Source organism: Netta rufina, assembly GCF_964035555.1.
Source record: "Netta rufina genome assembly, chromosome: 13".
Classification (NCBI taxonomy): Eukaryota; Metazoa; Chordata; class Aves; order Anseriformes; family Anatidae; genus Netta; species Netta rufina.
The window spans coordinates 9,741,894-9,769,889 of record NC_140136.1 but is presented as its reverse complement, the minus strand read 5'-3'; the positions used below and the strand labels follow the sequence as shown (position 1 = coordinate 9,769,889).

General features: G+C 37.0%; 2 protein-coding genes across 3 annotated transcripts; one reads left to right on the top strand and one right to left on the bottom strand.

Annotated features, from left to right (window-relative positions):
• Positions 1-81: 81 nt before the first annotated feature.
• On the bottom strand, positions 82-23,224 carry LOC311214310 (uncharacterized protein; the record flags this gene model as incomplete). Its single annotated transcript, XM_084294821.1, has 27 exons — positions 82-259; positions 702-774; positions 1,153-1,284; positions 1,490-1,637; positions 2,673-2,759; positions 2,845-2,985; positions 3,511-3,561; positions 3,695-3,799; positions 4,765-4,866; positions 5,768-5,921; positions 6,234-6,367; positions 6,901-7,045; positions 7,877-8,081; positions 11,378-11,402; positions 13,526-13,697; positions 13,862-13,934; positions 15,677-15,826; positions 16,504-16,651; positions 17,999-18,079; positions 18,868-19,008; positions 19,468-19,566; positions 20,408-20,509; positions 20,771-20,924; positions 21,444-21,577; positions 21,840-21,978; positions 22,383-22,587; positions 23,149-23,224. The coding sequence occupies 27 exons, from the start codon at positions 23,222-23,224 to the stop codon at positions 82-84; spliced, it is 3,354 nt and encodes a 1,117-aa protein (XP_084150947.1).
• Positions 23,225-25,004: 1,780 nt separating this feature from the next.
• CIAO2B (cytosolic iron-sulfur assembly component 2B) lies at positions 25,005-27,366 on the top strand. 2 transcript variants are annotated; one of them, XM_084294424.1, is made up of 5 exons: positions 25,007-25,211; positions 25,344-25,421; positions 25,663-25,788; positions 26,221-26,266; positions 26,791-27,366. In XM_084294424.1, the coding sequence occupies exons 1-5, from the start codon at positions 25,074-25,076 to the stop codon at positions 26,886-26,888; spliced, it is 486 nt and encodes a 161-aa protein (XP_084150550.1). In that variant the 5' UTR covers positions 25,007-25,073; the 3' UTR covers positions 26,889-27,366. The 2 variants fall into 2 exon arrangements, with proteins under 2 accessions (XP_084150551.1, XP_084150550.1); XM_084294425.1 differs by lacking the exons at positions 26,221-26,266; positions 26,791-27,366 and adding an exon at positions 25,901-25,981 and having other exon boundaries at positions 25,005-25,211.
• The last annotated feature ends 630 nt before the right edge of the window (positions 27,367-27,996 follow it).

Below are 27,996 nucleotides of genomic sequence, written 5' to 3'. Positions count from 1 at the left end.
GATTATTAAACTCTGCATTCTGACAAACTAATATTTGACTTTAATTCATGTTTTAAAAAGAAGCTGTATCCTCTGCAACTCTTATAAATCTGTGTGTTTTCTTCTTCTGTCACTCATTATTTGTTCTGTAAGCTGCATCCAAAACTCCATTTTACGTTCTTTCAATTTCTTCGCTGCCTTTTGTGTTAGGTCTATTTCCAGGTATCTTTCATCCAGATCATATTGAGGCCAATGTACCAAGCCTTCTCCATTGGGATTTCTGAAAACAATATAATGAGAAGTTAACTGTACAGTTGCCAATCAATTGTGCTCTGACTTCTCAGGCTGAGATCATTTCAGAAAACTAACAGGAGCTCAGATTATGTAATTCTAGTACTGGAATAGTTGGATGTTTTTATCAAAATGCTCATCATTGGAATAATCAACATTAATAATTCTCATTACTTTGGGACCTAAACCTCCACTGCTCTTGGATTTTTATTTAATTTTATTTTGTTTGGTTTGCAGGCTCATTTAAAAGGTTGTGTGTGTGTGTGTTTTTTTGTTTTTTTTCTTCTTGCAGTCATTAAGAATAGAAATTATTTGCTTCAATACTTATCTTAAATTCTACCAAATGTATAGGAACTACCATACAGGTATTGCCATTATGTTTCAGGCAGCACAGACAAAACTTGAGCTGTGATTAGCATTGTGATTCTCACCCATTTCTAGCAAAGTTAGTCCAATATTTCATAACAGTTCTGCTAAGTTTTGCTTCTTCTTCTGTAGCATTCCCTGCAAGTGAGAGATGAAATAGCAACATTAAAAAAATAATCAAAAAATATCAGTTAAATCTATTCCGATAGACTGTAATCAGTTCTGTAGCAGGGGGTGAGGAGGTTGGAGTAGATGATCTTTAAGGGTCTCTTCCAACTCAAACCATTCTATGATTTTACTTGTTACTCTGGGCTGTGGGAGTTTTACATGAACAGAGCTCTAGGACAGAACAGCAGATGAATGATTTCATGAGAAGTAACTACTACTGAGGACAGAAAATGATTATTTTGGTTCTGATATTTCTAAAAGATATTCTATTCTGAAAGCCCTCAGGTAAGTACGATTAATAACAATGATGTTTTAAAAAGAATTATTTAGCAAGCATGGATACATCACCAGCTAAGAATGGCTTTCCAAAGACAAAGGCAATCTCATCTGCATGATCTGCTTTTACAAACTCCGGTACAACACCTGCAGCTGAGCTTGGTCGATGCTGGAATTCATAAAAGTAGACTGGGTTGCCAGCATCTAGTAGAAAATAAAATTAAAGAGAAGAGTGCTAGTGTTGAAAATGCCTGTCATCAAAGATGATAAATTTTTATCACAAGCTATTTTGATAAAATGAACACACTATCAGTTCTTTTGATAATGAAGTGTGATACACACTGTCCACATACACATCCAAGGATGTAATTCTACATTTCTTCTAATTGATGCTGAATTAGAGACTCACCTCTGTGGTGTCTAGCCACTTCAATAGCTGAAAAAACAAACAAAGGATCTGCTATTGAATCAAGAAGGCCATCTCGCACCTGAGCACGGTTCTCTGCAACCTCTATGTATTCATTGTATACTAGATCAACAACGTCAGAAGGAGCACCCTGAAATGAATAATAAAGATACTTTTTATAATGACAATGAATATTAAAAGGAGTAACAGCATTAACTGAGCATGCTACCTGCATGTCTATGGCTAAACCCCAAACATTACCTTCTTTCAGAGAAAATCCCCAACTGTGCCAGAGTGCATCTCCAAGTTCAGAATTGGGAGTTACACCATTACCAGGTATAGATGTTCTTAAGGGAAAGAGGCTTGCAAGATCACAAAGGATGCCATCAAACATCTTTAAATAAATATTAGTCACTGATGATGATAGATAATGGTAGTCTGTTCTCCCTTCTGTGGAAATAACTCTCTTAAGAGAAAAGAAATCCAGCAGGATTTCATAAAATTCATTTATTGCTGCAGATGGCCATCATTTACTCCCTTTCAGAACAAGCCTGTGCTCTGCCTTTCCAAGTTCATGATACATATCTGTGGCTCTGAATGACCCATTGCACGTACTGGCTATGTTTATCAAGTCCTTAATTCTTACATAATAATCTGCAATTTTCTACGTTTAGTAGCTTCAGGAGAGCTCAATAAGCAGAAAAGTGAGAACTTTGCAAATTACAGGGAAGGAAAACCTCAGGTGCCTAAATGTAGGTCTCAGTGCCATTTTAAACATCTCAGGGTATCCTTTCTAGTCTCCATCTGCTGCTTCAGAAAAGCCGATATGTTCTACAGGTCTTGAGTCATACCTGCCAGTACCATACGTAGCTTAGATAACCCAGGGTATCCTGAATGTCACAAGAGACCTATGCTTAGCTAACTGCATTAATCCTGGATTTCCACAGAACTCCTTTTAAAAAAGATGGGGCATTTAGGGTGGAAATTTAGAATATTTTCTGTGTTTATCAATCAGTAGCAGCAACAGGAATACACCGTCTGTGCTGTCTGTTTGGGAATTATTGTCCCAAGTTAGGAAGCTGTCAAAAAGAACAGTCTACTTTTAAATATATCCCTCCAGCAGTATGAATATAGAAGCAGCCCAGTGAAGAAGGAGCACTTAGTTATTCTGGAAATGGTCTCTTACCTTAAATGATAATGCTAATGTGCTCTGTAACACTTGACGTGCAACATCTTTCTCCAGACCTTCTGTAAATTCAGGAAATTTCATCATCTGCATGACAAAGAAACTATGTATTTATTAGGAAATCTTTTATTAACAAAATTATATATGAATAAAACCATTATGTATCTCTTACTCTAGGAAGTACCCATCCAAATTCACAGTTATTTACTCCTATTATATATGGGACTGCATTGATCACTTTTTCAGATAGCAATTGCCTGGGACTCTTAGGGAAAAATACGCCATCCAGAGATGCACTGATGAACATGGGAGGCTGGAAAAAAACAAACAAACAAACAAACAAACAAAAGAAAGCTTCAATAGTACATTACTATTTTTTTTTCTTCTAGAAAACATCTTCGCATTTTTACTATAGATGCAAAGCAAAAGAAATTAAGTGCCAAGTGAAAATATAAGAAGTAATAGTATTCAAGCTCTCTCTTAATTTCTCTCATCAAATTTTCTGCACCAGACAGAAAATTTGTGAAGATTAGCATTATATTTTGAATATCCATGAAGTGTAGGTGATATCCAATTTACACTTCTTAGGTAGTTCAATCCCAGTATGAATGTGTGGAGCAGTGAGGGAAGAACTAACTTCTGTGTTGAAACTGCAAATGAACACGGAAGCCAGTATAGTGACAAGAAATTTTGAGTTGGACATAATATATGATATCAATTAATGTTCAAATTCTCCAGGAAAACTTTTACGTTTCAATATGCTCTTTTCCTTCCCTTGGTAGAGCATGACAGCAAACACATGCAGCTCAAAGCCCATGTAGAATTAAAGGGAAGTAACCTGTTCACATTTTTCAGATGAGGTATTGCATAGCTGCAATGTTGTCGTATCCTGTAAAGGTCAAGAAAGAGTCAGATGTTACATTAAACTGAAGTTCTCCTAATATTACAATACATATGCAGCATACTCTGTTATGAAAAAATTTGAAATATCATTTGAATGCAAGTAGTATAATTTCACCTACCATTTTTAGAGTTATCTGTTCTATCTCTGCCTCAGTTTTTTCTCTTAAGCACTCAACCAATGCAGCTGAACTGGATTTTTCACAGCCAGCTGCAGCAGCAATACTCTGCAATTAATAAAAAGAACAATCATGCTTTAATTCACTAATTATCCATATGCTTCCTGCAGAAGGTTCTTCTGTGTCACTGAATCTAAGAGTCCAGTGTGTGGCAACCTACATTTCTCAGAAAGGACGAGCAAAGCCAGATATGTTTCAGCTGCAGATGCAGAGAATAGGAAGCTCTCATAACCCTTCATGTTGTGGGCTGAGTAGAAAGACAAATATACTCTTCAAAACATTTTCATACAGTGGATACAATTACCAAGGTAATTGTTTTGGTAAATATCATGCTGGGCTGAGAAGGCAGAATAGCATAAAGGAGCTCAAGTGATCCATATTCAGAATACTGACATGTAGATGATAACAAGGAGCATGCTACACCGTTCTCAATGATGTATAGTTTTTTTGGGTAACATTAGTTCTCAGCTGTCATTAGAGAGACAGAGTTCATCACAATATTGCCTCTAATACAACCCAGACTAGCAAAAAGAGGTTTCTGGATATTTTTTTTCTTGCAGGTGAAAAAATTGGGTTGAAGTGAGCTGTTCTTTTTAATTATAACCAAATTGAATAAAGTCTTGTTTCTTTGAGCACAACAGGCATCAAATAGGAGGGAAGGACAACAGTAGTCAGAATCTGGTGCCATTTTCCAGCCAAAAATTACAGCTCAACTTTTTCTAAAGACATAACAAGTTACAGTGTTTCTTTACGTTTCACACTTGCTCCCTGCCTTCTCTCTCTCTGCTTCCTCAGTCTTCTGCTTTCACTCAGACATCTGTGGATATTTGCATATTTTGAAAGAAAAGACTCATTAAGTATGTATTATCTGCACACAGAAACACTATCTCTGGTGATTGTGATTGCAGTTTCACAAGAAAAAGGTCTAGTGCTGCTTTTTAGAATAAACCATTTAAGGTATGCAAAAACATCAGAAAATAAAAACATAAAAAACAAAAACACGAGATACCCACCTGTGCTTGCTCCTCAGGCTGGTCAGTGAACAAAATCCTGACCGCAGTACCACTCTCTGAAATGGCCTTATGGAACAAGCCCTTTGCCAGAGGAGATAAGACCTGAAAAAAAGCAAGAACAAGCATTACAAGCATTTCAGGAATTACATTCTGACCACTGACTTAGAATTTCATTATCAGGAAATGCCTTTTAAAATTCTTCGAAAACAAATGTCTTAAGATTGTTATGCTGTAGACTCTGACCATAATTCAGCTATGCAAAAGTCTTTGGCAGTAATATCAGGGATAAGGAGTTCAAGCCTGCCAACTTCCATAGGACCTTGCTTCCAAGACTTCATGGAACTATACTGTAAGCCAGATATGGAACACATAACTATGTCAAGGATAGTCTGGCTGTGCTACAGAAAGGGAATAAACAACTATTAGACAGAACGTAGGAGGTTAGCAAACAGAAATTATTGCTTAAGTGCATTTGTTGCTGAATCCCAGGCTCTCTGTGTGATCTGCAGCAAATTGTGCGAGACTGGAAGAGAATAATCTCTTAATCAATTAATCAATCAGTGTTGATGTAAAAATTTGGCATCATCACTGTATCATAAAATGCCAGTCTAGTTCACATATAATGACTACTCACCTGGGTTACTTTGCACAAGTGGCTGTTGCAGCATACAGGAAATGGGCAACAGGGCTTCCTCTCAGAGAACTTTTCTCAAAAGGATAAATTTTGCAAAAGCCAAAAACCCCAGAACTCAAATTAGGAGATGATGAATAACATCTTGGGTCTAAACTACAAGATCTGTGTATGAAAAGTACCTTTTCAACAATAAGAAGCTGCATTGTTATCACATTGTATTATAGACAAGGTGATGCGTGGTTTACTATAAAGCCCTACTTTTTTCTCTCACTGATTTTTCATTAAGGCACTAAGAATGAATGTGGACAGGTGTTTTTGTTGTATTTTTTTTTTCCTTAATTAACTAAAATTCATGACTTGTGAACTTACAAGAGCAGAAACACTGACTCCTCCTGCAGATTCTCCAACAATGGTGACAGATCCTGGATCTCCTCTAAAATGTATGATATTTTCCTGAATCCACTGGAGAGCTGCTACTTGATCCAAATACCCCCAGTTACCACGAGCATGCTTATCACCAGTGCTAGTAAGAAATAATATGTTTAAATGCTCTATGTAAGAAAAAAGGTAGAAGTAAATACAATCTGAAGTATAAGAAATCAGCTGCAAAAGAGCCTCTCTGCATAACTTAAAAAGAAATGGCTGAGATCAGAGTATCAGGCAAAACCAGATTTTGAAGCAGATTTGGGACTTGTAAGTTGTTCCCAACTTGCATGTGTAATTAAGATACATATAATTTATTTGCATAAGCCAATATTCTATATGTCTTGTCACAAAGGATTTGTGCATATAATTTTGGAAATCACTTAGCAAAAACTAGGATAGAATGTCTTACCTAAAATATCCAGCAATACCTAATCTGTACTGAATTGTTACAACTACCACATTGTCAAAGGCTGCTAGTGCTGAACCATCATACGATGAAGCTGCTCCAAAAACTAATCCACCTCCATGGATCCATACAAAGACCTGGAAAGGAAAAAGCAGAAACAATTCAGCACAGGTAAGAGTTCCAATGATATAAACTAAATACAGTATTTTGTGCTTTCACTCCCAAGTCTTTCAGGTTAAATTTCACAGACAGTAGAAGTCTTTTGAAATGGAGGGTAGCAGCCTTACAACATACGTTGATTTCATTAAATACTTAAATTAAACCAGTGTCCTGTGACTTTTCACAGGTTTTGTTTGTTTGTTTTTTTTTGAGGAAATCAAACATTACTTATGTAAAGTGTTAGTAAGATTTTACTTGTAAAATGGGATTTATTTATTTTTTTTTGTATCTGCTAAAGCTCAATTAAATATTTAGTGGTGCAAAGTGTGTAATTGGATCATCATTAGAGAACTGCACCTGTAAGTCTCCATATAGTACAGGTTGTAGATCTGCTGTAAAATTGTTATAATCCTTAGGAAGCTTTTAGAAGTTTCAAGTTCAGGCTCAATTTGGTCCATCAAGTCACAGAAGCAGTAAAGTTTGCTAGAGGTTTTACAATGATTTTGCTTACAGGCAGCTTCTCCTGTTCTTCTGTAGAAACGGGTGTGTATACATTCAGATATAAGCAATCTTCAGATATTTGGAGACGAACTTTTTCTTTTCTGTTAGTAATAGCATCTGAAAAATACTGTCCTAATACTTTGTCCTGTAGACACCTGAATAAAAGAAAAAAAAAAAAAGCAACAGAAATAACTAAAACCTCAGTGGTACAAAGCATAGCTTTTATGTACTCCAAGTACAAATCAGAAATCTGTAGTACATTTCTAGATTGCTGGAAACAGAAAACATAAAACGTATTTTCACCATTAATATATTTTCTTCCATTGACTTGGCATTAGTAAGCTCTGTAAAAAGAAGTCACGGTCTGCAGCAGTACACAGTGACAGGCAGATATAATTTTGCATGTTTCGAAATATTACAGAAATATACCTGCAAATGAATATGGCTATAAATTGCTTAAATGAAAATGTAAAGTAATTATTTTACATCTGCAATAGTTTTTTGTATTGCAATTATAGATATCAGGCTTGAGTCACTCCAAGAAGGGCGCTAGTACAAGTGGAATAAGATATTTATAATATAGTCTAGAACTGGTCTGTTTCTTAGATGTCCTATTAAACATGTGATTTGTTGGGCATTCTTTTCTTCCAATATTTTATTCCAGCATTTCCTCAGCTTCTTTCTGTTTCTGCTCCAAAGTTACACAGTTTATAAACATTATGGCCAAATGCTCCCAAAATAGAACATTACTGATCAAGTGATGATCTGTATTAGTTCATTGCTGATGCCATTTAGACAGCACTTTTTAACAAAAAGAGCTATAAAGATATCTTTAGAAATGCATTCATTGTAACAGTTGCAGGTGGTAGTGAGATGACACCAATAAATTTATCTTTGTGGACTTTGACCATCTTGTGTATCAGTGTCCTTGAACTGCGTATAATATAAAATCATGAAGAAGATAAATGTTTTTCTCATTGTCTTACATCGGTGGATAGGAAGCAGCATCTCTGACACCTTTCCATGGCTCAGGTGGCTGGGGTTCAGAAAACCTTAATGGTCCAACAGGAGGCTTAGCAAAAGGAAGTCCCAGAAAGACATTTACACTCCTCTCAGCTGCATTTACTTTGACTTGGTACCCTCGGACACTCCCATAGTTGGTCACCACTTCTGGTTGTTCTGCTTTTTGTCCTGGGGGATGTGTACACAAAATTCAGATAATTGAGTGGTCTGGTTAGTAATTGAAAAAAATCTACAAAATTTAGCTACCTAAATATATACCTTTTTTTTTTTTTTTCCTAAACAACTTATTTTCAAACATAAGGTTTCAACAAACTCTATCAGTATAGATGACAACATTTCAGGTATATCATATATATTTACTCACAATGCACACACATTAGTAATTGTGTGTAGATCGTAATCCATTTGATCCAAGTTGTTAAAAGTCCAATAGACTGCTCTCATTAAGAAAAGGCATTTCCTTTTTAAGAAATGGATCTGTGAATGCGCAATATATATTTGGGACTCTCATTAGTAGATACAGACAAAAGAAAAAAACTCCTAATATACCTGAAAATAGTCTGGCATATACAAATGGTGTAAACATTTAGGTAAGATTTATGTTAATCACTGTGAAAATTCTCAGTATCTAATTAAAAACATGGCATATTTTGGTCTTCTCTGACTCAGCAGACAAAATTTTGCAAGAGGAATTTAGTTTTACTAGTTGTAAAAACAACAACAACAAAGACAAATGCCTGATAATAGATAACAAAGAAGAAATTAAGAACTATTTGCTATTCAGACCTAATTTCTCTGCAGCAAGGCTGGGCACCCAGGTCTTCAAAGAAGGCTGGGATTCCCATAGGTAGTCTCCTTCCAGAAGGGAACCGTGAAGAACATTTCTGAGGCTTACCAGTAGCTACAAGTGCTGTAATCCCAGCAGTGAGAATTAAGGACAGCAGCGTGTTCTTTTCAGTTACCATTTTGCATGCAAGTCACACATTTACCTCCTCGGTGTATTGCCTTTAATACTCTGTGAAGTATAACTGTTACGCAAGACAAACACTGATTAGTTAAAGTATTTCTCAAGCTGTGAAACCAAACCAACAGTGGCCAGCCTGAGCAACTGCCCTGACTGTAAGCCACTCCCTTCAAGGGGAGTGTGCAGCAGCTTGTCTGTATATGGGAACTGCGAGACCTATATGCAGAATGTGTCCAGAAGTTTCATACTAGCTTCTCGCCGCTTCTTATAAATCTTATTCACGGAGTATCAGGCCTCAACTATTTGCCTTAAACTACATTGTAAATAGTCCTCATAACATCAGGAGATTCTTCCTGCTACAATAACACTACTATCTTTGAAAAATTAGGACTTAATCTCCCACTACACACTGAAGAAACCAGGAAAACTACCCAATTATTTTATTACATTTACTTCATTTTAGTATGTAATTGCTTCATTTCAATATATGTAACACATAGCATATCCACAAAGACCAAAATCCAAAAAATAATCCTGAAAAAAGTGCCTTTGCTGAAGTAAAAATCGGAAGATTTTTCATCTCACAAAGGGATATTTTTTGACAAAAGCAATACTAGAAAAATCTCAGCTTTTCCTGCAGGGTGGATACTCCACCTACCACTCAGTCCTGTGCGTTCAGGAATGTTTGTCTTTTATCTCAAAATAAAAGAGTTTTGCAATACTAAAGAGAGGCTTTCTTAACTATTGTAGCACGGGACCAATATTAAAGGATTTGGGTAGTAACCCCACATTTAATCCCTATGAAGAAATCAGGAGAGTTTAGAGACTTCAGTGTGAACTTATGTCTGTCACGCAGGTATGATATGAAAAAAAGGCAAGAGATAGATGAATAGAAATAAAAGAAATTGTCAGTAAAAGAGATTATCTACTATGTAACTAGGTGGTTGTGTTTGTTCTATGTTTCCTTGCTTTGCTTTTTTCTTTTATTTATTTATTTATTTTTTTTGGCTAGAGTCAGTAGCTCTTGTTCCAGAAAGCCTGTTTTGTAATTCTATGGCATTGTAATTCTCAGTTGTCAGAGAGAGTATTTCTAAACATTATCTTAGTGCCCACACCTTTGTTTCAGCTATGTGTGTCCTAAGACCCACAGTCATTACATTAGTTGAGCACATATGTTAAACTTGTAGTGGTCCTGTGTGCTCAGGCTGTGTTCATGCACTCTGAAGAGATGCTTTACTCTAGACTCTAAGTTTGTCTGTACAGGTGTGATTTACAGCTTGTATAGGTAAATCCAGGCAACTTTAAACTGGACTGCTCAGGGTACAAACTATTGGCAGCTTGTTTCAGATGTGTATATTCAATGCATACTGATTATCTTAAGCATTTACTCCGTTATCAGACGACTTTTGCCCTCTGTACTACAGCAGCTCTGTGATGCAGCCGCGACACTGTTAATGCCAATGCTAGATGGCTTATCAGCTGTTTTGGAATGTATGGTTAGTGCAAGTATACCCTGGCAAATGGGATAACACATTTGAGCTTCTAAGTAAATAATGTGGACTGTAACTTCATTGTAGAATGTTTATGGATTTATACATGTCTTTTGAGAGTCTTTTTTTTCCCTGTATTGTTTCTCAAGAGTAAATTTCATGCCACGAAAACTGGGCTGGCATTAGTCTGTACTGTTATGAATGTAAAGTCCGTGCTGTATTGATCCATGTATGCACTGTTAAAGGCAATGAATGGAAACAGGCACCTGGACTGCAAGCAATGGACTTCAGCATAAACTACCTCCTACCTTATTTGTGTGACAAAGGTTTCCTGGAAGCAAAGGGCAGGAGTACTCCATAGAAGTAAACTCTGCTCTCCTGTTTGCCTGGTTGAATACTGTTGCAAATTCCCTCAGAATGTCCTTGGACTGCTTTGGTTCCTAGCATGGGTAAACTATTTCTGTGCAAGGTGAAACTACAAGAATCCCTGCTTGTAACACTTGGCTTCCATCCTGAAGAGCATGCATGCCTCAATTACTTGCAACCCACAAACTACAGGAGGAGTCCATTGCTACAAAGCCAAACAGTGCAATCTGCTCAATGCTCTTTCCTTTTGCTAAAACAAACCTTACGAATTTCCATAAATAATTTATTTTCTACCACCTGCTCTTTCTGGTTTTCTAAAAATCTGCCCTTTACAATTTGCTTTTCCTTTATTTTCACCCTTCATTTACTATTCTATTTTCCAAGCTTTACTCTTCAATCTTTCATTGTTCTACTCACTTTTTCTTGCTCAAGAAGCAAAATGTCTCAGCTCATAGCCCATCCACGGTCCCAGAGATGTACAATTTGAAAGCCAAAAGTATCAGCCATCCAGAAATTACTACCAGTGCAAAAGGTTATCTGTGAACTGTGATGACCTGATTTACATGACAAAATAAACAAATGGGATTTTAGATCTTTACTACCTTGACTACAGACCTTTGTATGGATCTACAAACAGGACATACCTCTGCAAATGCGGAAATACTTATTCTAGTGATATAGACAAAATTTGGGGAATCTGGAGACAGTGCTACGTACCTGGCAAGTGGAATTTTTTAAGTCTGCTTTGCATTTAATTTTAAGAAATAACATTTTGCAGCTTACCCTCAATCAGTGAGCAATGCACAAGTCAGGGACCAAGCCAGAAAAATCCTGCTCTGTGATGACATTTGCCTCTTTATAGATTAATGCATTGCTACCTGTCTTGATTGCAATAACAAAAAAAAAAAAAATAGAGACAAATACCACATTTATAGGCCCATAAAATAAAATAAAATAAAATAAAATAAAATAAAATAAAATAAAATAAAATAAAATAAAATAAAAAAAAGCTCACAAATACATTTTGCTTCAAGTATGCAGGGTAGAAATGTTTAAACACGCATTTAAAACAGGGTCAGTTTATTTTTATTTTTTTAAAACTTATCCCTGGAGCATGTAAAACTTAGAGTGACAGTCTATGAAGCTAGAGCTTTTACAGCTGTAACACTTTCTCTTCAGCACATGGTAATCTCTCACCAGAACATTTCTGGGATGGGACAGATTTTCAGAGCACTCACGCCTAAGCAGATAGGAATAAAATCTCTTCACATTTTCCAGTGCAAGTCATTTTAGTGTTGTGCCTGTATGTAAAAAGCCAGTTACACTGCACGTCTGCATGCAGCGTACAACACAAGCATATATTCTGTACATAGACATACAATGCTGCCTGGTTTTCTCCTTTTAAAGGGAAAGGTACAGCCCCTCAGGGGAGCTATGTATACAATGAAAATCTTTGAAGACTACTTTGAGATTATATTCCCTTCACAAAACACTTTAGCTAAAACAAAGGACAATGGACAGATGCTTACCAGGAATTCTCACTTACCAAAACAGCAGTTATGCTAACAGTCTAACCTGATCTCCTGAGTTCTGACTGGCAACAGAACATGGGCAGAACGACATAGGAAACCCCACCCTATTTATCCCAATAAAGTCATTCAGAAAGAAGGGATGTCCAGGCAGTTACTGTAACACATGACTAGACTAGCTGGGAATGATCTTAAATTATTCCAGAAATACAGGTTAAAGAAATCATGGGGTGGGGTGGGCAAATGTGTGGACATCCCTGTAGGATCTACTGTGCTGCATAATGCTGCTGGGAGGTAGCAGTATGGTCAGGAATATGGCTGGGATAGCTGGAGCAGCCCAGGGGTCAGACATAGGAAGCAACATGACATGGCAAAGAAGATCTTTGCAACACTGAAATGATGTGTTAAGACTTGTTCTTGGCAGTCCAAGAGCATATCAGCTAGTAAGAGCACTGGAATAATTCTGGTAAATGAATCTCTCTCCAGTGCTAGTAATGAAGGCCTGTGACCTGGGCAGAGAACCTGGAACTGACTGGAGGCACAGAGAACAGCCTGGTGCACAATGTAAAGAACCAAGGAGAAGACAGAAAGCTTACACTTTATGTTACCACAGCTGATCCTTCTAAAGTAGTTATTGCTAAATTTAGAAGGAAAACAATGGAGGTAGTAGAGATTATTTTTCTCTTTTCTGACATTTGAGACGAGTCTTAATTCCAGCACTGCACTACTGTAACAGACTATGTATCACAACAGTCAGAAATAAACTATCTAAGTTGTAAAACCGATTTATAGAGGAGTACTTATTTAGTTTCATTTTTTCTTCACAGAGGATGTTTCTGTATGCGAATCAGACCAAAACTTTTGTAACACCACTGATACACTTGACGTAACAAAGACAGTTTTACTTGCAAATCAGGTCTTTATTCATTTAACTTTATTAAAACAAGTTGCTGCTACATTCCCTCTTCAATCATGGCAAAGCTATAGGAAAACCTGAGCAGCAGGGAATTCTGGTAACTACATTTAATAAATGAGACTTCTAGTGTGGACATGAACCCAGGAAAAATTAAAGGATTACGAAGTGGAAATAGGGCCATTGGAATTATTACAGTGACTAATCATAAATATGACAACTGTGAAGAAAACGTGAAAGGAATGGACACATTATCTTATCCTCAAAAATATTTTAAGTAACTTCTTTTGCTATCCTAATAGGATGCCTATTATGTATGTTTCAACTATAAATTATAACTCTGAATTAACCTTTCTGTTTTCCATTCTTTTGGTATTTGTCTGTTCAAACATAATCTTTTTCCAAAAGTCTACCTTCTTTTCCTTCAACTTTCTGGCTTTCTTTTGTTCTAGGTTTATTTGCAAGTATTCTTCATTTAGGTTATAAGATGGCCATTCAACCAAACCTTCCCCGTTAGGATCTCTGTAAACAACAAGAAAGAAAGAGTGAATACCCTCTCCAGTCAACTGGGGAATTCAATCACAGCAATTAGGAATGAAACAACAACACAATTGATTCACTACAGAGTCAGTACAAAGTAGCTAAATTACTTTTGTAATATTATCCGTCATGAATCTCATTCTCACCCATTTCGAGCAAAGTTAGCCCAGTACTTCATTAGCGTTTTGCTAAGGTTTTTTTCTTCCTCTGTAGCTTCACCTGAGAAACAAAATGTAAAACAATTATTATAGGAGGCAAAAATCAAAACCATGTTGCTACACAAGCAGCATTTCAGTCTGTGAATATGTTGGTCTTGTCAAAACTTCCTGGTTACAACAAAAGCACCACACCTGAAATGTATTAGTAATCCAGCAATCATCAGGAGATTTCAGCACTTTTTATGAATAAGATCAGCATTATTACCCTTATTCTACAAATAGGGGAATTTAGATACAAGGAAATAGAGCAATTTGTCTGTACCCTTCCAGGAAACCAGAAGCATAACTGGAAAAAAAAAAAAATCCATTGTTTCCGAGTCCCATTACAACTCATGAAATGGGCCACATGGTTTAGTTTCATAGATCTCAACCTAGCATAGTGGGACTGAAATTTCATCTGTTATTTAGAGTGTGACTAGGCAAGGTTTCTTCATTCTGATCCAAAAGGATGTCATTCCACGTCTTGGTATTTTAAGAATATTAATCTAAAAGGACTTACTCGTATGTCTTCTCCTATCAATTCTGTGAAAGTAAGTTTAGTTACTGTGTTTAATGTTAAATACAACTCAACACATCATGAAAAATATTTGACATTTTAATGCTTTCAGTAAAGTCGGGCAAATAGAAAAGGAAGTGTATAGTTTTCTCTAGTATAGGAATTCATAAGTAACAAACACACACAAAATACAAGCAAAGTAAAAAGCCCTAGTAACAGATTAATGAATACTTTTTACAACATAGCTGGGTTGCTCCAAAGTTCAGTGGAGTAAAAGGAAATACTTTCATTTATGTGGACTTTGAAAAAGACTATGAACTACCATGAAAATGGCAAAAAATAAAAGCAGAAAAATAAATGGTGAATTCCGCTTAAAATATTTTTGTGTTTCTTTTTCCAAATAAGAAAACCTATATAACGAGAATGAAAAGACTCCCTTCTGAGTATTATTGTTTTAGACATATGCAATTAAAGGAATGTGCTAGATTTGTAACATTCCTGAAGACATGGCATTTTTTATTTAACTGTTTAGTGACTAGCACATTCATTTGGTCTATGGCAACATGGGATTCTTCCTGAAGGAACCAGAGTCCACATTTCTAAAATCCTACAAGAATGCCCAAACTGTTAAAGCAAATGTAATTTTGGGAATACACCTTTAATCCTTCCTCAACGGACCAGTTCCATGTTGGATAAAATGATTAAATGTTAATGAGTCGTGGTAGAAAATAGTCTTTAACCTAACTATTACATTTTCATGTGGCAGTGAAACACTGGAGTTCCAGTCTTGCTCTAATCAACACAAGCTGGAACACTGCAAATAGATCATACCCCAGTCTCAGGGCCCTGACAAGCAGTCGGATTTCATGGGAAATTTCCCGAGTACCTTGCTAATTCCCTGTCAGCTTAACTGATCTCTCCCTTGAGTTGTTTTTCAACCAAAACTATTTGGCAAATTCACAAACAGTGCCAGTATAATGACAGAAAATTTGCTGGAAAACATCATTATTTGCTAAATTGTTTACAGCATACATAACTTCTTGTGGTCCAGAAACAGCCTATATGTGATAAAGAATGGTGAAGACAGTAAACAAACGTTAAACAAAATAAAACAGGAAAAAGGGTTATACTTTGGTCTCACTAATTATATGCACACTTTAGTCTGATTGAAATGGAAGTAGCAATGCCAAATAATGTCAGTATTATGTGAGTAATTTATAAGTGAACAATGATGTTCCATTCCTTACCGCGTAGGCCTATATCACCTGCCAGATACGGTCCTCCAAAGACAAAGCCAACTTCATCTCCATGATCAGCTTTCACATACTCTGGTTTACTATCCTGGTATGCAGTGGGCCGATGCTGATATTCAAAGAAGTAGGTAGGAGCTCCAGTCTCTAGAATATGTAACACTTAGAGAATTAGAGGAGAGGTGCATAAATTACATCTTCCATCATCTACTTAAAATATTCTTTTCAATACGCCCAAGGCTTTATAGGTGAGCTGGCACATTTCTAAATGTAACATTACACTCAAAAATGTATTTTTACTTTTAATTCAAAATGAAGAATGCACAGTATTACGAAAATGAAAAATCACCCCAGGAATACCTACAGAAAACAAAGTAAAATCCAATTATTTTCCAGTTCTTGATATTTTGGAATGGCTTGCCTACACTTAAATACCCTAAAATCTCGACTACAGAGCTGCTGATTTCCCATGTAGCAGTGGGCCAAAAGACAGTCCTGGTTCCTTTATTTATTTATTTATTTTAATTATTTTTTGTCTGTGTACTTCACTTAGGAACCATGTACTTGTGTTATCATGCTCTGCTCTCAACACACTGTGAATATGAACACAAGTCCAAAACACTAGTACAAAGGTAAAGGTGTCACTTGCTTGCCATGGTCCTGCACACCTAAATCACTCTTCACCCTCAAGATTCCCTGTGGGAATTTCAAGAAGGGCTGCCTACACGACAGGATTTTCTTCTATATTGTTTCATCTAGCATGCAGAAAGAGGTTTGAATGTACTATTTTGAGACTGCTCACTAGCTAGAATTCACTAGCTCACCCTTGTGATAATTCAATGCTTTAATGGATGGCATGACAACTCCTACATCCCCCAGCAAGTCGAGAAATTGGTCTCGTAGCTCAGCAGGATCATCTGTGTTTCCCAGATACTCATCCATTATCATAGGCAATAACTCTGCTGGCAAATCCTAAGAGAAAAAGGTGAAACAAGAAACAAACAGAAAAAAATATCAACCTAAAAATGTCATCTTTTAAACTTCAGAGATTTTGCAAAGGCACAAAAATGGCAGGTAGCACCCACATTGATGGGGAAGTATGATGGCAAATAAAACCTTTTAGACTTCTTGTGAAACAAAACAAAACAACACAACAAACCTCAGATTAAGTTTACAACAGATTTATATGGGTTAAAACTCTAGGAATGAAGTTCCAGAAGCTTGGAAATTCCTCCATCTTGATAATGCTTTTCACATCCCTTTTCTTCAGAAGGTAAGAATGAGGAATAATAAAAGCAAATTGAGTCCTTGAAAGCTGTGTTGACTATTCTGATCCAACCTTTAACCTAGCTCTGCCAAGTCCACTCAAACCATGTCACTAAGCACCACATCTAGAATTTTGAAGACCTCTAGGGATGGTGACTCAACTAGTTTCCTGGGCAGCCTGTTCCAATACTTCACAACCCTTTCAGTGAAGAAGTTTTTTCAAATATCCAAACTAAAACTTCCCTGGCACAATTTACGGCCATTTCCTTATGTCTTATCGCTTAGTGCTTGGGAGAAGAGAATGATCCCCACCTCACCATAGCCTCCTTTACCTTTACTCCACAGGTAATTGTGGAATGCGATAAGGTCTCCCCTGAGCTTCCTTTTCTCTAAGCTAATCAAACCCAGCTCCCTCAGCTGCTCCTCATAATACTTGTTCTTTAGACCCTTAACCAGCTTTGTTGCCTTTCTCTGGACATGCTCCAGCACCTTGACCTGTGACCTTCTTGTAGAGAGGGGCCCAAAACTGAAAAAATGATCCTATGATTCTATTAGACTACAGTTCAAGACCAGCAGGATCTCTAAACATAGCTTAAGTTGTTAGTGTTACAATTTACTGCTTGAATGATACATTTCAAAGCAAGGAGTGCAAAGTATTTTTGAAAACTATTTTAAAAGCTACATTTAATTTATTGAAAAATCCTGACCTGAAACTCATCTGCCAGGCAATTAGACACCAACTACTGTAGGATTAGGGGTACTATTACCATAACCCTACAAACAAATACATAACGTAAAAACGTTGTTTCTGAGGTCTAGAAGAAAAAACATATTTACCAAAAACTAAGGCTGACTCAGTCCTATTTCTGATTAGCTCCATACACTGCAGTCCTGTCAACTTTGCTGGGACTCTCTTCAAAGCATAATGGTACCTCAAGCTCTAGTAACACATGGTTCAACCAGGAAATTAAAGAATACTAAATTTCACAGATTTGGTATATGCATTAAAAAGAGGTTTTACATCTTAATTTGGATTAGTACAACAATTCTTACCATCATTGGTAGTAGAAACTGTAATGTTGAAGTGATTGATTTTTTATCTTTCACTTCCTTCAAACCTGGTATTAGTGATGTCTGCACAGAAAAAAAATAATGTTATGGCGGCCATTCAACTTCTCCAAAGTTTTCAATATTGAAACAACTTTACTTCGCTTTATTCTTACTGCTGGTATTGATTTTTGAAGCATCATATTATAAAGAAAATTCACAAATCTACCCCCTGCAGTTTGCTGCACTGTATAGCAACTGCTCTCTTGGAGTCACCCATGGAATTTGTGTGCAAAAGAATTTATGCACTGAGAGTGGGTTGGACACCCATGTTAACCCCATCCTCTGTTCCCCTCTGAGATTTTCAGCCAATCGATCTTTCTACATGATAACAAGGAACACGGGGCAATGAAATAACCAGCAGTCAGCAGAGTTCAGGACTTATGGGGTAAGCTGCTTACAGTGATCACTGTAGCATTTTAAATGTCCTGTGTATCAATATTTTATATTGTGTATTTGTTGCAGGGAAAATAATTCTTTCTATTTTTTTATGAGGAATAAACTTTTGACTGCTGCATTATTTTTCCTTCCTCTGCCTGGATGATTTTAGGAAGAGAAAGTACTGTATAATATTGAAGATCCAAGGATGTTCATATAGTTCAGCTTGCAGGATGGAGCCTGTCTCACTGTTTTGTGACCAGCTGGTTCTAGGTCACTACAGAATCATAACTCAAGCAAAATTGAACTTGTATATATTTTCAACAATTCATACATAAAAGATGTCCTACCAGCAAACACCTCACCTACTCTTCTCAGAGTTGCCTGCATCTGTTAATACAAACATTCCGAAAAATGAAGAATAGACACTAAATTACAGATCTAATGTTCCAGCCAAATTCGTTGTTGGTGACTCCTATCATCAGTGGGACCATATTAAACTCCTTTCCAGTCAATATCTCTTCAGGTGACTTATGAAGGAATACTCCATCCAAAATTAAGGGTAAAAGCTGGATTTCCTGGATGAGCAGAAAAAACATATCAAATTACTTGTCAGTAGTATTTTCCTTTTTCCTTCAAAACACATAATAAAACATCCACGCTTAATGTTCCAAATGCAAAAAAAAAATTTCAGAAATCTAGGTATATACAGACACTGTAACATACATTTAGAGTTTTGCACAAGCATGTGAAATGCTAGCCTGGTTTTGGCTTGTTAAGCAATTTAACCATTTCCTGATCCTGTTCTGTTTCCAACTAGCATTGAAATGTGTGCTCAAGTCTTGCTCACAACTTTACAGGTGCTTCATTAAAAATTCTGAAAAAATACTCTGTGAAATTATTTGAATACATAGAGTGTACTTTAACAAAAATTCAGAAAAATAAACCTTGGAACAGGCCAATTATTAACTCCATTCAGAAGATGAACTACAAGTGTGCCATTAAAAAAATCTGTAACTAAGTAAAGTTTCACCTACCGTACTGTTAGCGATAATATCCATTGCTTCTTGGTTCCTCAAGCAGTTTATGACTGAAAGTGAACTACTAGTCTCACACTTAAATATACTTGCAATTTTCTGAAAGTTATTAACAAAGACAAGAACTGTTAACTATGAGGTAGTCTATGAGGAATTTATATGCAGAAAATTATTATACACAGTAGTATTAGCAGCTTTAATAAAGCCTAGTTTAGGTGATATTGATAGATCTTGAAGTACTTTATTTTACTAGAAATACTACAGTTAGATCATGAAGTCAAATCATTCCTGTGTACTTCTCTTTCCTGCTATGTTTCCATTCATTGTTCTATAACAAACCTTGCTGTTGAGATAATACTAAGTTGTGACATAAATCAAAGAAAATTCAGAGAATCAGCTTATGATTTTGACATTATTGGTGACTACTGCTTCAGGAAGAGAAATACATTTACTGAGGAATTTAATTTCAAGGCTTTTTTTATTGTTGTTTTGATGGTCTCTATTTGAAGTAAAAGCACTCCATAAAAGACCATAGCTGAATAAAAATTGAGTACCTCTTCTGTATTCTAACTAAATTTCCCATAATAAATTCCACAGTCACTGTATAAGTGACAGTATGCACGAAAATGGGTATATGCCTAGATGGGCATGTGTATAATTGAAAATACTTAAATCTACCTACAGACGTTATAATCACATAACTGTACAATCTATTTCTAACACCAAATGACCGTGGTAAGATTGAAAATAAATGGACTATTTGAGTTAAAAACTAACTTAGTGCTAAACTATGTATCTATAGATATGCCTTGAAAATAAATTTAAATCAACTTTTTTGCACAATATGCAATCAGATTTTCCTCTTTTTCTTTTAAGGAAAGAATCGGATATAAGAAATACTTTATGATACAAAGACTTGAAAATGCAAAAATGAGCCTACCTTAAGATCTGCTGAAAGAAGTAAATTTTTATTAGGGGGGATTAGAATTCCACTCTCTGATATTGCTTTATGAAAGAGACCCTTAGACAAAGGAGACATAACCTGCCAAAAAGGGAAGAACAGAAAGTATTTATACTACATAATGGTCCTTATCCCATGACATTTTGCCCAAGTAGATTGCTGCATTCAGTGGGGAAATAAACACTTTTATATGCCTACAGGAAAAGTGTCCAGACTTACAGCAATGTGCCATTAATCTTATTTTCAAAAACTGGATTAACATTAAATGTTACACTAGTTGAGTTTACTACTGAAGATTTTTTTTAAGACTTTACTTTTTAGTATAATCTATTGCATGCTTACATGTGCATAAACAGAGCAAGATCCTGCAGATACACCAAAGAGTGTGACAGATCCTGGATCTCCACCAAAGTGTTCAATATTTTCTTGGATCCAACGAAGAGCTGCTACTTGATCCAAAAATGCCCAGTTCCCACGAGCATGTTCATCACCAGTACTAAAAGAAAAGCAGTATAAGCTAACTTCTCAGGAAAAGTAATAGTTCTTCTAATACCAGACAATATTAACCCTAACAATTTATAGTTTGTGCAAAGTGCCCTATTTGGACAAGGAGAGATCTGTATTTACTGATCTAAAGCCCTTCATAGTCAGATCTAAGACCCACTTACTGACCTCTATTGTTCATCCATGCACAGATGGATACCTGGCTTTGACATTATATGAATTTTTGTTTTATGCACCACTGGATAGAGTTAATGGCAAAATTTAAAACCCTACAGAGAACCAAATAAGCCCAACTATGATTTGGTAGTAGGCTGTAATCAAATGGCAATGCAAATAGAATTGAAGAACTACGTTCTTAATGACCTCATAACCTTTCAGTTAACTATATACACTTAAACCACTATACCAGTGGGAAGCTGGTGTACGAGTTCAGTCAATTTAGAAAATAAAATTATCCATGCTTTACACAAGATAGAAAGTGTTTAGTAAAAAGTGAATCAGGTCATCTTACCAGAAGAATCCAAGCAGTCCAAGTCTGTACTGAATTATTACTACCACTACATTCTCATAGGCTGACAGGGCAGAACCATCATACCTAGAAGCACCTCCAAATACAAAATTGCCTCCATGGATCCATACCATTACCTTCGAGAGAAAAGGGTAAGACATACTTTTATAAATTGCTTGGCAGATTTCATTTGAAAGGGGGAGACAACATCAGAGAATTAGGCACTTCTAACCTCTGAAAGTCAATGGGAACTGAATTTTAAGTTGGTGTACTGTGAATTTTGTATAATATTGTTCTTACTAATGGAGAATAATATTTTCAAAAGCAATTAAGCGATTTAGGAGCCATGATTAGATGCAAACTTTGTACAATGCAAGTTTGCACAATGGGTTTACGTACAGGTAATTTGTCCTTCTTGTCTGAACCAGCAGGGCTGTAAACATTTAGATACAAACAGTCCTCTGAAGTTCGGAATGGAATGTGTTTTTCTTTATAATTTTTTTCAGCTTTTTTCAACAGGGACAGATCTTGAGGACATCTTTACAAAAGAAAGAAAGTGCGACTATTAGTAATAAAACTGCAATACCAATGATGTAACAATGATAAACAAAACACATTTTCTTTATCAGACTGAATTTCCACATGGTGCTTCAACTTTGTGTTATTTATATACAGTTAGAGGTGTCAACTGTAAAAGCACAGCTCTGTACTTTTACTTTAAAATATTCATTAATTCAGAATAGTATAATAAGAAAACTGGATTTCCAAATAAAGGAATTTACCAGGTATTCTTTATACTTCCTATTCCCACAGGTCTTACAAAATATTTCACTACCAGTCAATCCAAGCGCCTTACTTAAAATCAGATATTTGTACACTAATAAACACAACGCTGACAAACATGAGCAAGTCCTACATATAAATGAACTGAATGGCTCTCACAGTGGTGGGTAGGAAGTTGCATCTCTCAGATCATTCCAGGGTTCAGGTGGTTCAGGTGGGGAAAACCTCAAGGATCCAACTGGTGCTTTTGCAAAAGGAATACCGAGGAAAACATTTACAAGTCGATCTGTCCCCTTCACGTTTGCTTGTTTTCCTCTGAGCCGTCCATGCGCAATAGTCACTTCTGGTTCAGCACCCTTCTGTCCTAGATTACACATAATAAAAATAATTAAGTTGCATCTTCATAACTATCAGATTTTTCAGTGAATCATTTTTTTTACCAGCTCGTTTATTTAGAAGATTTCAGCTTGTACAATTTTTTTCAAGTTTTGTACAATGACAGACACCCCTTGCCAAACATTTCCATAACTGGCTCCGCCTATGACAACTGGAGCTAGGTAGGACAGTTTATTCACTGTGCAACATTATAAATCTTAAAAACAATTTCAGAGAAAACAGTAACTGTCTAAATCATTAACGTCTTCTATTTACCATCCAACAAAAGATTTTCAAAATAGTTTAGGTAATTCAGAAATGTTCTGATTTCTACTTTTTAAGAAACAAGGTCTTTTGTTATTTTCATAAAACCATCTCAGAATTGGTTTCCTCCTGCAAAAACAGTCACTTTTGCATTGAGATTATTAGGATACTTTTGCAGATTGCTAACACAAGTATGAGAAATGTACTTTCTTTGAAAACTACAACCCTTTAACTTGCTAATGCAGTTGCTTCCCCATCAGCAGTTACGAAAGATTTTATATCTCACCTTCTGTTCCACAAGCGATAAATGTTATACTACAAACCAAGGTACAAAGCAAAGAGATCTGGCTTTGAGGAGACATTTTTTCCCCTACTTGCATTCCAGATACTGTTTCCTGTTTTTAAATGGAAGATATTAGTACAAAGGTCCCTAAGGACTGCCCTCTTGGTAGGGAGTGCAGCTAAATTCCCTTCCAGACATACACTGCATTAAGCACTTTCAGAGCTGTAATTGATATGAAATGTAAATACAATCCCTTAGTGTAACTTACTTAATTGTTATCCAATCCTGATCATGAATGATCCGAAAATTACAGTGCAAGAGAATTCAGAGCTATGTGCCATTTCTTATATAGTTCTTAAGTCTCTGTGTTGTGCTAGTTGTGGAGATGTGTGACAATTTCTCACAAATTTCACTCGGAACTGTGCAAACATGCCTTGTAGGACATACCTTGCTTCTTATTTTTAATACTTCCCTCAAGTCTTTCTGGAAAATTCTTTCTGTTGCAGTTATTTTGTTCCAGTTCAATCTGAAAATGAAAAGATGTAAGTAGGAGGTGAGGTCTATATTAAAGAAAGGAAAATGAGACTCCTTCCAGGTGAATGGCCTTCTGACACACAAAATCCCATTTTCCCAAGTTTCTTTTAACACAAGATATTTTTAAATTTAAAACATAGATTTCCACCCCTTGTCTTCATCTCAATGACTAGATATTGAAATAACTCTCAGAAAATGAATTCACAGTGTAAATCAGAGTTAGCACTGTCTATTATCTGATATAAATCAGTTATCCTCTTATCACACTTTGGTTCAAATTTAGTCACTCAATTTTTATACGGAATACAAAGTTAACACTTACCTGGTCTAATGCAGATGCCCAAAAAGAGAAGTTTACATACGGTATTGGGTCACTAAAACCTCCAAAGAATGGGCTAGAAAACTTACTTTTATGACCTTTCAATGTAAAAATAACTTATTCAAAAGACAAAAGCAGGCAGTGGGATTCGATCAGCTTAAATGAACTCTGAGTGAGTCCCATATTAACAACTCTTACTCACCTCAGCAGCATGGACCAGCATTTTCCTCTCCTTTTTCAGTCAACAAATGTAGTATCAGATGTATTAGCAATTAAATACCTTGCTATTTAATTTATAGTGATTTACATTGATTAAATATGCCAAAGAACAAATGAGCACAAAGGAAAAGAGAAAAAAAAAATCGATATTCACTTTTATTATAGTATTCTGAATTGAAAGAACTGCCTACAACAGCAACAATACCAACACAGAGAGAAAAGTGCATGCTTTCTAAACCTGACATTGCAGCTAATCAGCTAGGTGAACTGTCAGAGTAAGACGTGCTGTACGGACACTGGCGGTATCTGAAATGGTCCTGTTAGTGACAGGTGTCAAATGGCTGCCAAAGAAGTTTAGACACCTATGCCAGCATCTATTACATGTGGAGTCACCATCCCTGGAAGTCTTCAAAAGACGTTTAGATGTAGAGCTTAGGGATATGGTTTAGTGGAGGGCTGTTAGCGTTAGGTTGGAGGTTGGACTCGATGACCTTGAGGTCTCTTCCAACCTAGTAAATTCTGTGATTCTGTGGGATACGAGCTTTTTTTTCTGCTAGCCACCGGGGAATCCACCTCCGGCAGCCTGAGGTGTTTTACTACCGATAACTACGACCTGATGCAGGCAGCAAGGTGTCACCTGAGCAACAGCCGCAAAACCCTACACATCCCTTGTTCTGTGAGGAGAAATCAGCCATAGAGCAGACCACGTTCCCGCCGTTCCGGGGGCGGTGCACGCCGCTCCCCACACGAGGGCGCTCCCGCATCGGCAGCGGGGCCGCCCCGCTCCCCTCAGCGCGGCTCCGCCCGCCCGGTGCGGCGGCGAAGGGCGGCCGGGCTCCTTCCGCCGCCTCCCGCCATGGTGGGCCCGGCCGGCGGGGCGCCGCTGGAGAACGCCAACCCCCTCATCTACCGCCGCTCCGGGGAGCGGCCTGTGACGGCGAGGGAGGAGGACGACGAGCTGCCCGACTCCATCGACGACCGGGAGATCTTCGATATCCTGACGGGAAGGCCGGGGCAGGGCAGGATGCAGGACAGGGGGCAGGGGGACAGGGACAGGGGGACAGGGACAGGGGGACAGGGACAGGGACAGGACACAGCGCGGGGCCCTTTCCTTAACCTGACACATCTCATCCGCTCCATCAACGATCCCGAGCACCCCCTCACCCTGGAGGAGCTGAATGTTGTTGAGCAAGTTCGAGTTAAAGTGAGATTTTGTTCTCTCTTTTGCTTTGTTTCTGGTTGTTTGTTTGTGTGGGGATGTTTGGTTGTTTGGTTTTGTGCCATGAGGTTTGTTACTAGCTAACTAATGCATTTAAACAGTCTTCAAAGCAGTGAAGAACCCACGTGCAGCAAAGCACAGCTTTGAGCTGTGTTGTGCACAACGTGCCTCCAGCTAGCTGGGGTGAAGCTTTGCACACAGCAATTATTTGCTTGCTTTCTGACAGGTGAACGATGCTGAGAGCACCGTGGCAGTGGAGTTCACCCCCACGATTCCCCACTGCAGCATGGCGACGTTAATCGGCCTGTCCATCAAAGTAAAATTGATCAGATCTCTGCCCGAGAGATTTAAGGTGAGTAATGAATCACTCTGGAAAGCACAAGGGAGGAATGGTGTTTAAAAGGCAGCTAGCTAACTTACAGCATAAAATAACCGGAGCTTTTTTCTTTCGTATTATGGGGAAGGGAAACACTCTAGGAATTGGGATAGGAACTAAACTGAAAAATGGTTGCAGAGTTCCAGTTCTGTGATGGCCATGTCACAGGTGAGTGGGGTTATGATGGGAAGGTACCTGCTGGCCTCTACAGCATGGCATGGGAGGAGATCTTGAGGCTTTTTAATTTTAGACCTGGTTTTATGCTGGGGTGTAGAGTATCTGGCATTGGCAAGAATGTCTTTTTTTTGTTTTGTCTTGTAATTGCAGTATTTTCTGTATTAAATAGTTTTACTTTGAACTTCCAATGTTTTGTTAACTGGACACTTTTCTTTCTTGATGCTTTTTAAGATGGATGTTCATATAACACCAGGAACACATGCCTCTGAGCATGCAGGTAAGCTTTTTAGTGTTCTCCTGTGTGGTTTTCTTTTATTAATCTTGAAAATTATAAAATAAGTTTTTCCACCTGCAGAGCAGCTGTTTAGTATCTGGCACTTTACATGCACCAAGCCCCTTCTGGGGAATGTTACAGAACAGGCATGTGTAATAATGAAATTTAGAAATGTTTTTTACTTTACTTTAACATCTCCGTGGACAACCTGTGCTCTCATGTAGTTACTGATTTGCTTGGAGGGCTCAGAAAAAGGGGCAAGGCTGGGGTGAATTTCGTTTCCTGTTGGACCTATACATGTACAGCTCTCTGCTGATGAATCATAAATAACTTGCTGGTTTAACCTGTGGTAATATGGTAGCTTTGACTTGAGACCACAACTCTGTGGTGCACTTAGCATCTACAGAATTAGTCATCTGAGTTACCATAGCAGTGGTGGGATTATACTGCAATGTAAAATGCTTCTAAAAAGACATTCTATACCAATGTTTTGACCTTTTTTTTTTTGGATATTTTTTTCTGCACAGTTAATAAACAGCTTGCTGATAAAGAACGTGTAGCAGCTGCTTTGGAAAACTCTCATTTACTGGAAGTGGTGAATCAGTGTCTGTCTGCCCGATCATAACTGCCTGATCAGGAAATCCCCAGTATATCCTGCTGTGTTAAACGGATTTTGTATATAAGTGGTGATGCTAGTGTTTCACTATACGTGTATCTATGAGCAAAATAAAATCGCTTGGATTTTCTTGAATAAATGTTTCATTACTTCTACAAAAAATAGTATGGGGGAAATTAGCTTGTAGGCAGCTACAAAAACATAATGAAAATTGGGTTTTCAAGTTTATTAGTTATTGCACTGGTAGGATTTTTTTTTTTTTTCTGGACTTACTTTAAAAAGGTTTGAACATATTTTTAACAGGCTTCTCACTGTCCAAAGATAATTAAACTTCATTTTAGGAACGTATTTTGCATACTGGATTTCACAAGTCCACCAAGCTAATTAGCAGTTAAAAAAAATTATATTCATATGATTGTTTTGGACTGCTAATATAATTTTTGCTTCATACATCAGGATTTTAACAAGTTCATGGATACAAAGTTATAAAACATCTGTAGCAATAAATGTAAATGATTCTAAATCATCTGCTTTTGTTTTTATTATCTCATCCTGGACTTGCCAAATAGGAAGGGCTCTAGATCTGTTTAAAATGTGATTTACTTTTTCTTACTCATTACTTGTGGTAGCAAATACCTTTATCTTTGAGTACCAAGAATCTTTGAATTTTTGTTTTGGGTTTGGTTTGATTTGGTTTTATTTACGTGTCACTACCTCATACCTGACAGGAGGGAGTCAATCATAGTTTTCAGTACAGGCAGTCCAGCTATGCAATGCTCAAAGTCTTCCCTGGTAAAGTTCTAGCTAAATCAGAAGCTTTGCTTTAAACATATTCAGATTTAGCATTAATACCTAGGCTATGCTTCCCTTTCTGTTCTGGGAGACATGGGGCTTACTAAACTGTTGTTTGGTACAAACTGACAATATATAAATTCATTAAGGTAGAATTCCATTATTAATTAAAACTTTTGTATTAGTTGTTTCCAACCTGGTTCACAGGGAAATATAACAGCCTTTACCAATCCTGTATTTTGGTGCAAACATGCAATACTACGTATCAATTATTCAGTATCTTCATCATCATCAATTATCTAAAGAGCAACTAGTATACTTTTTA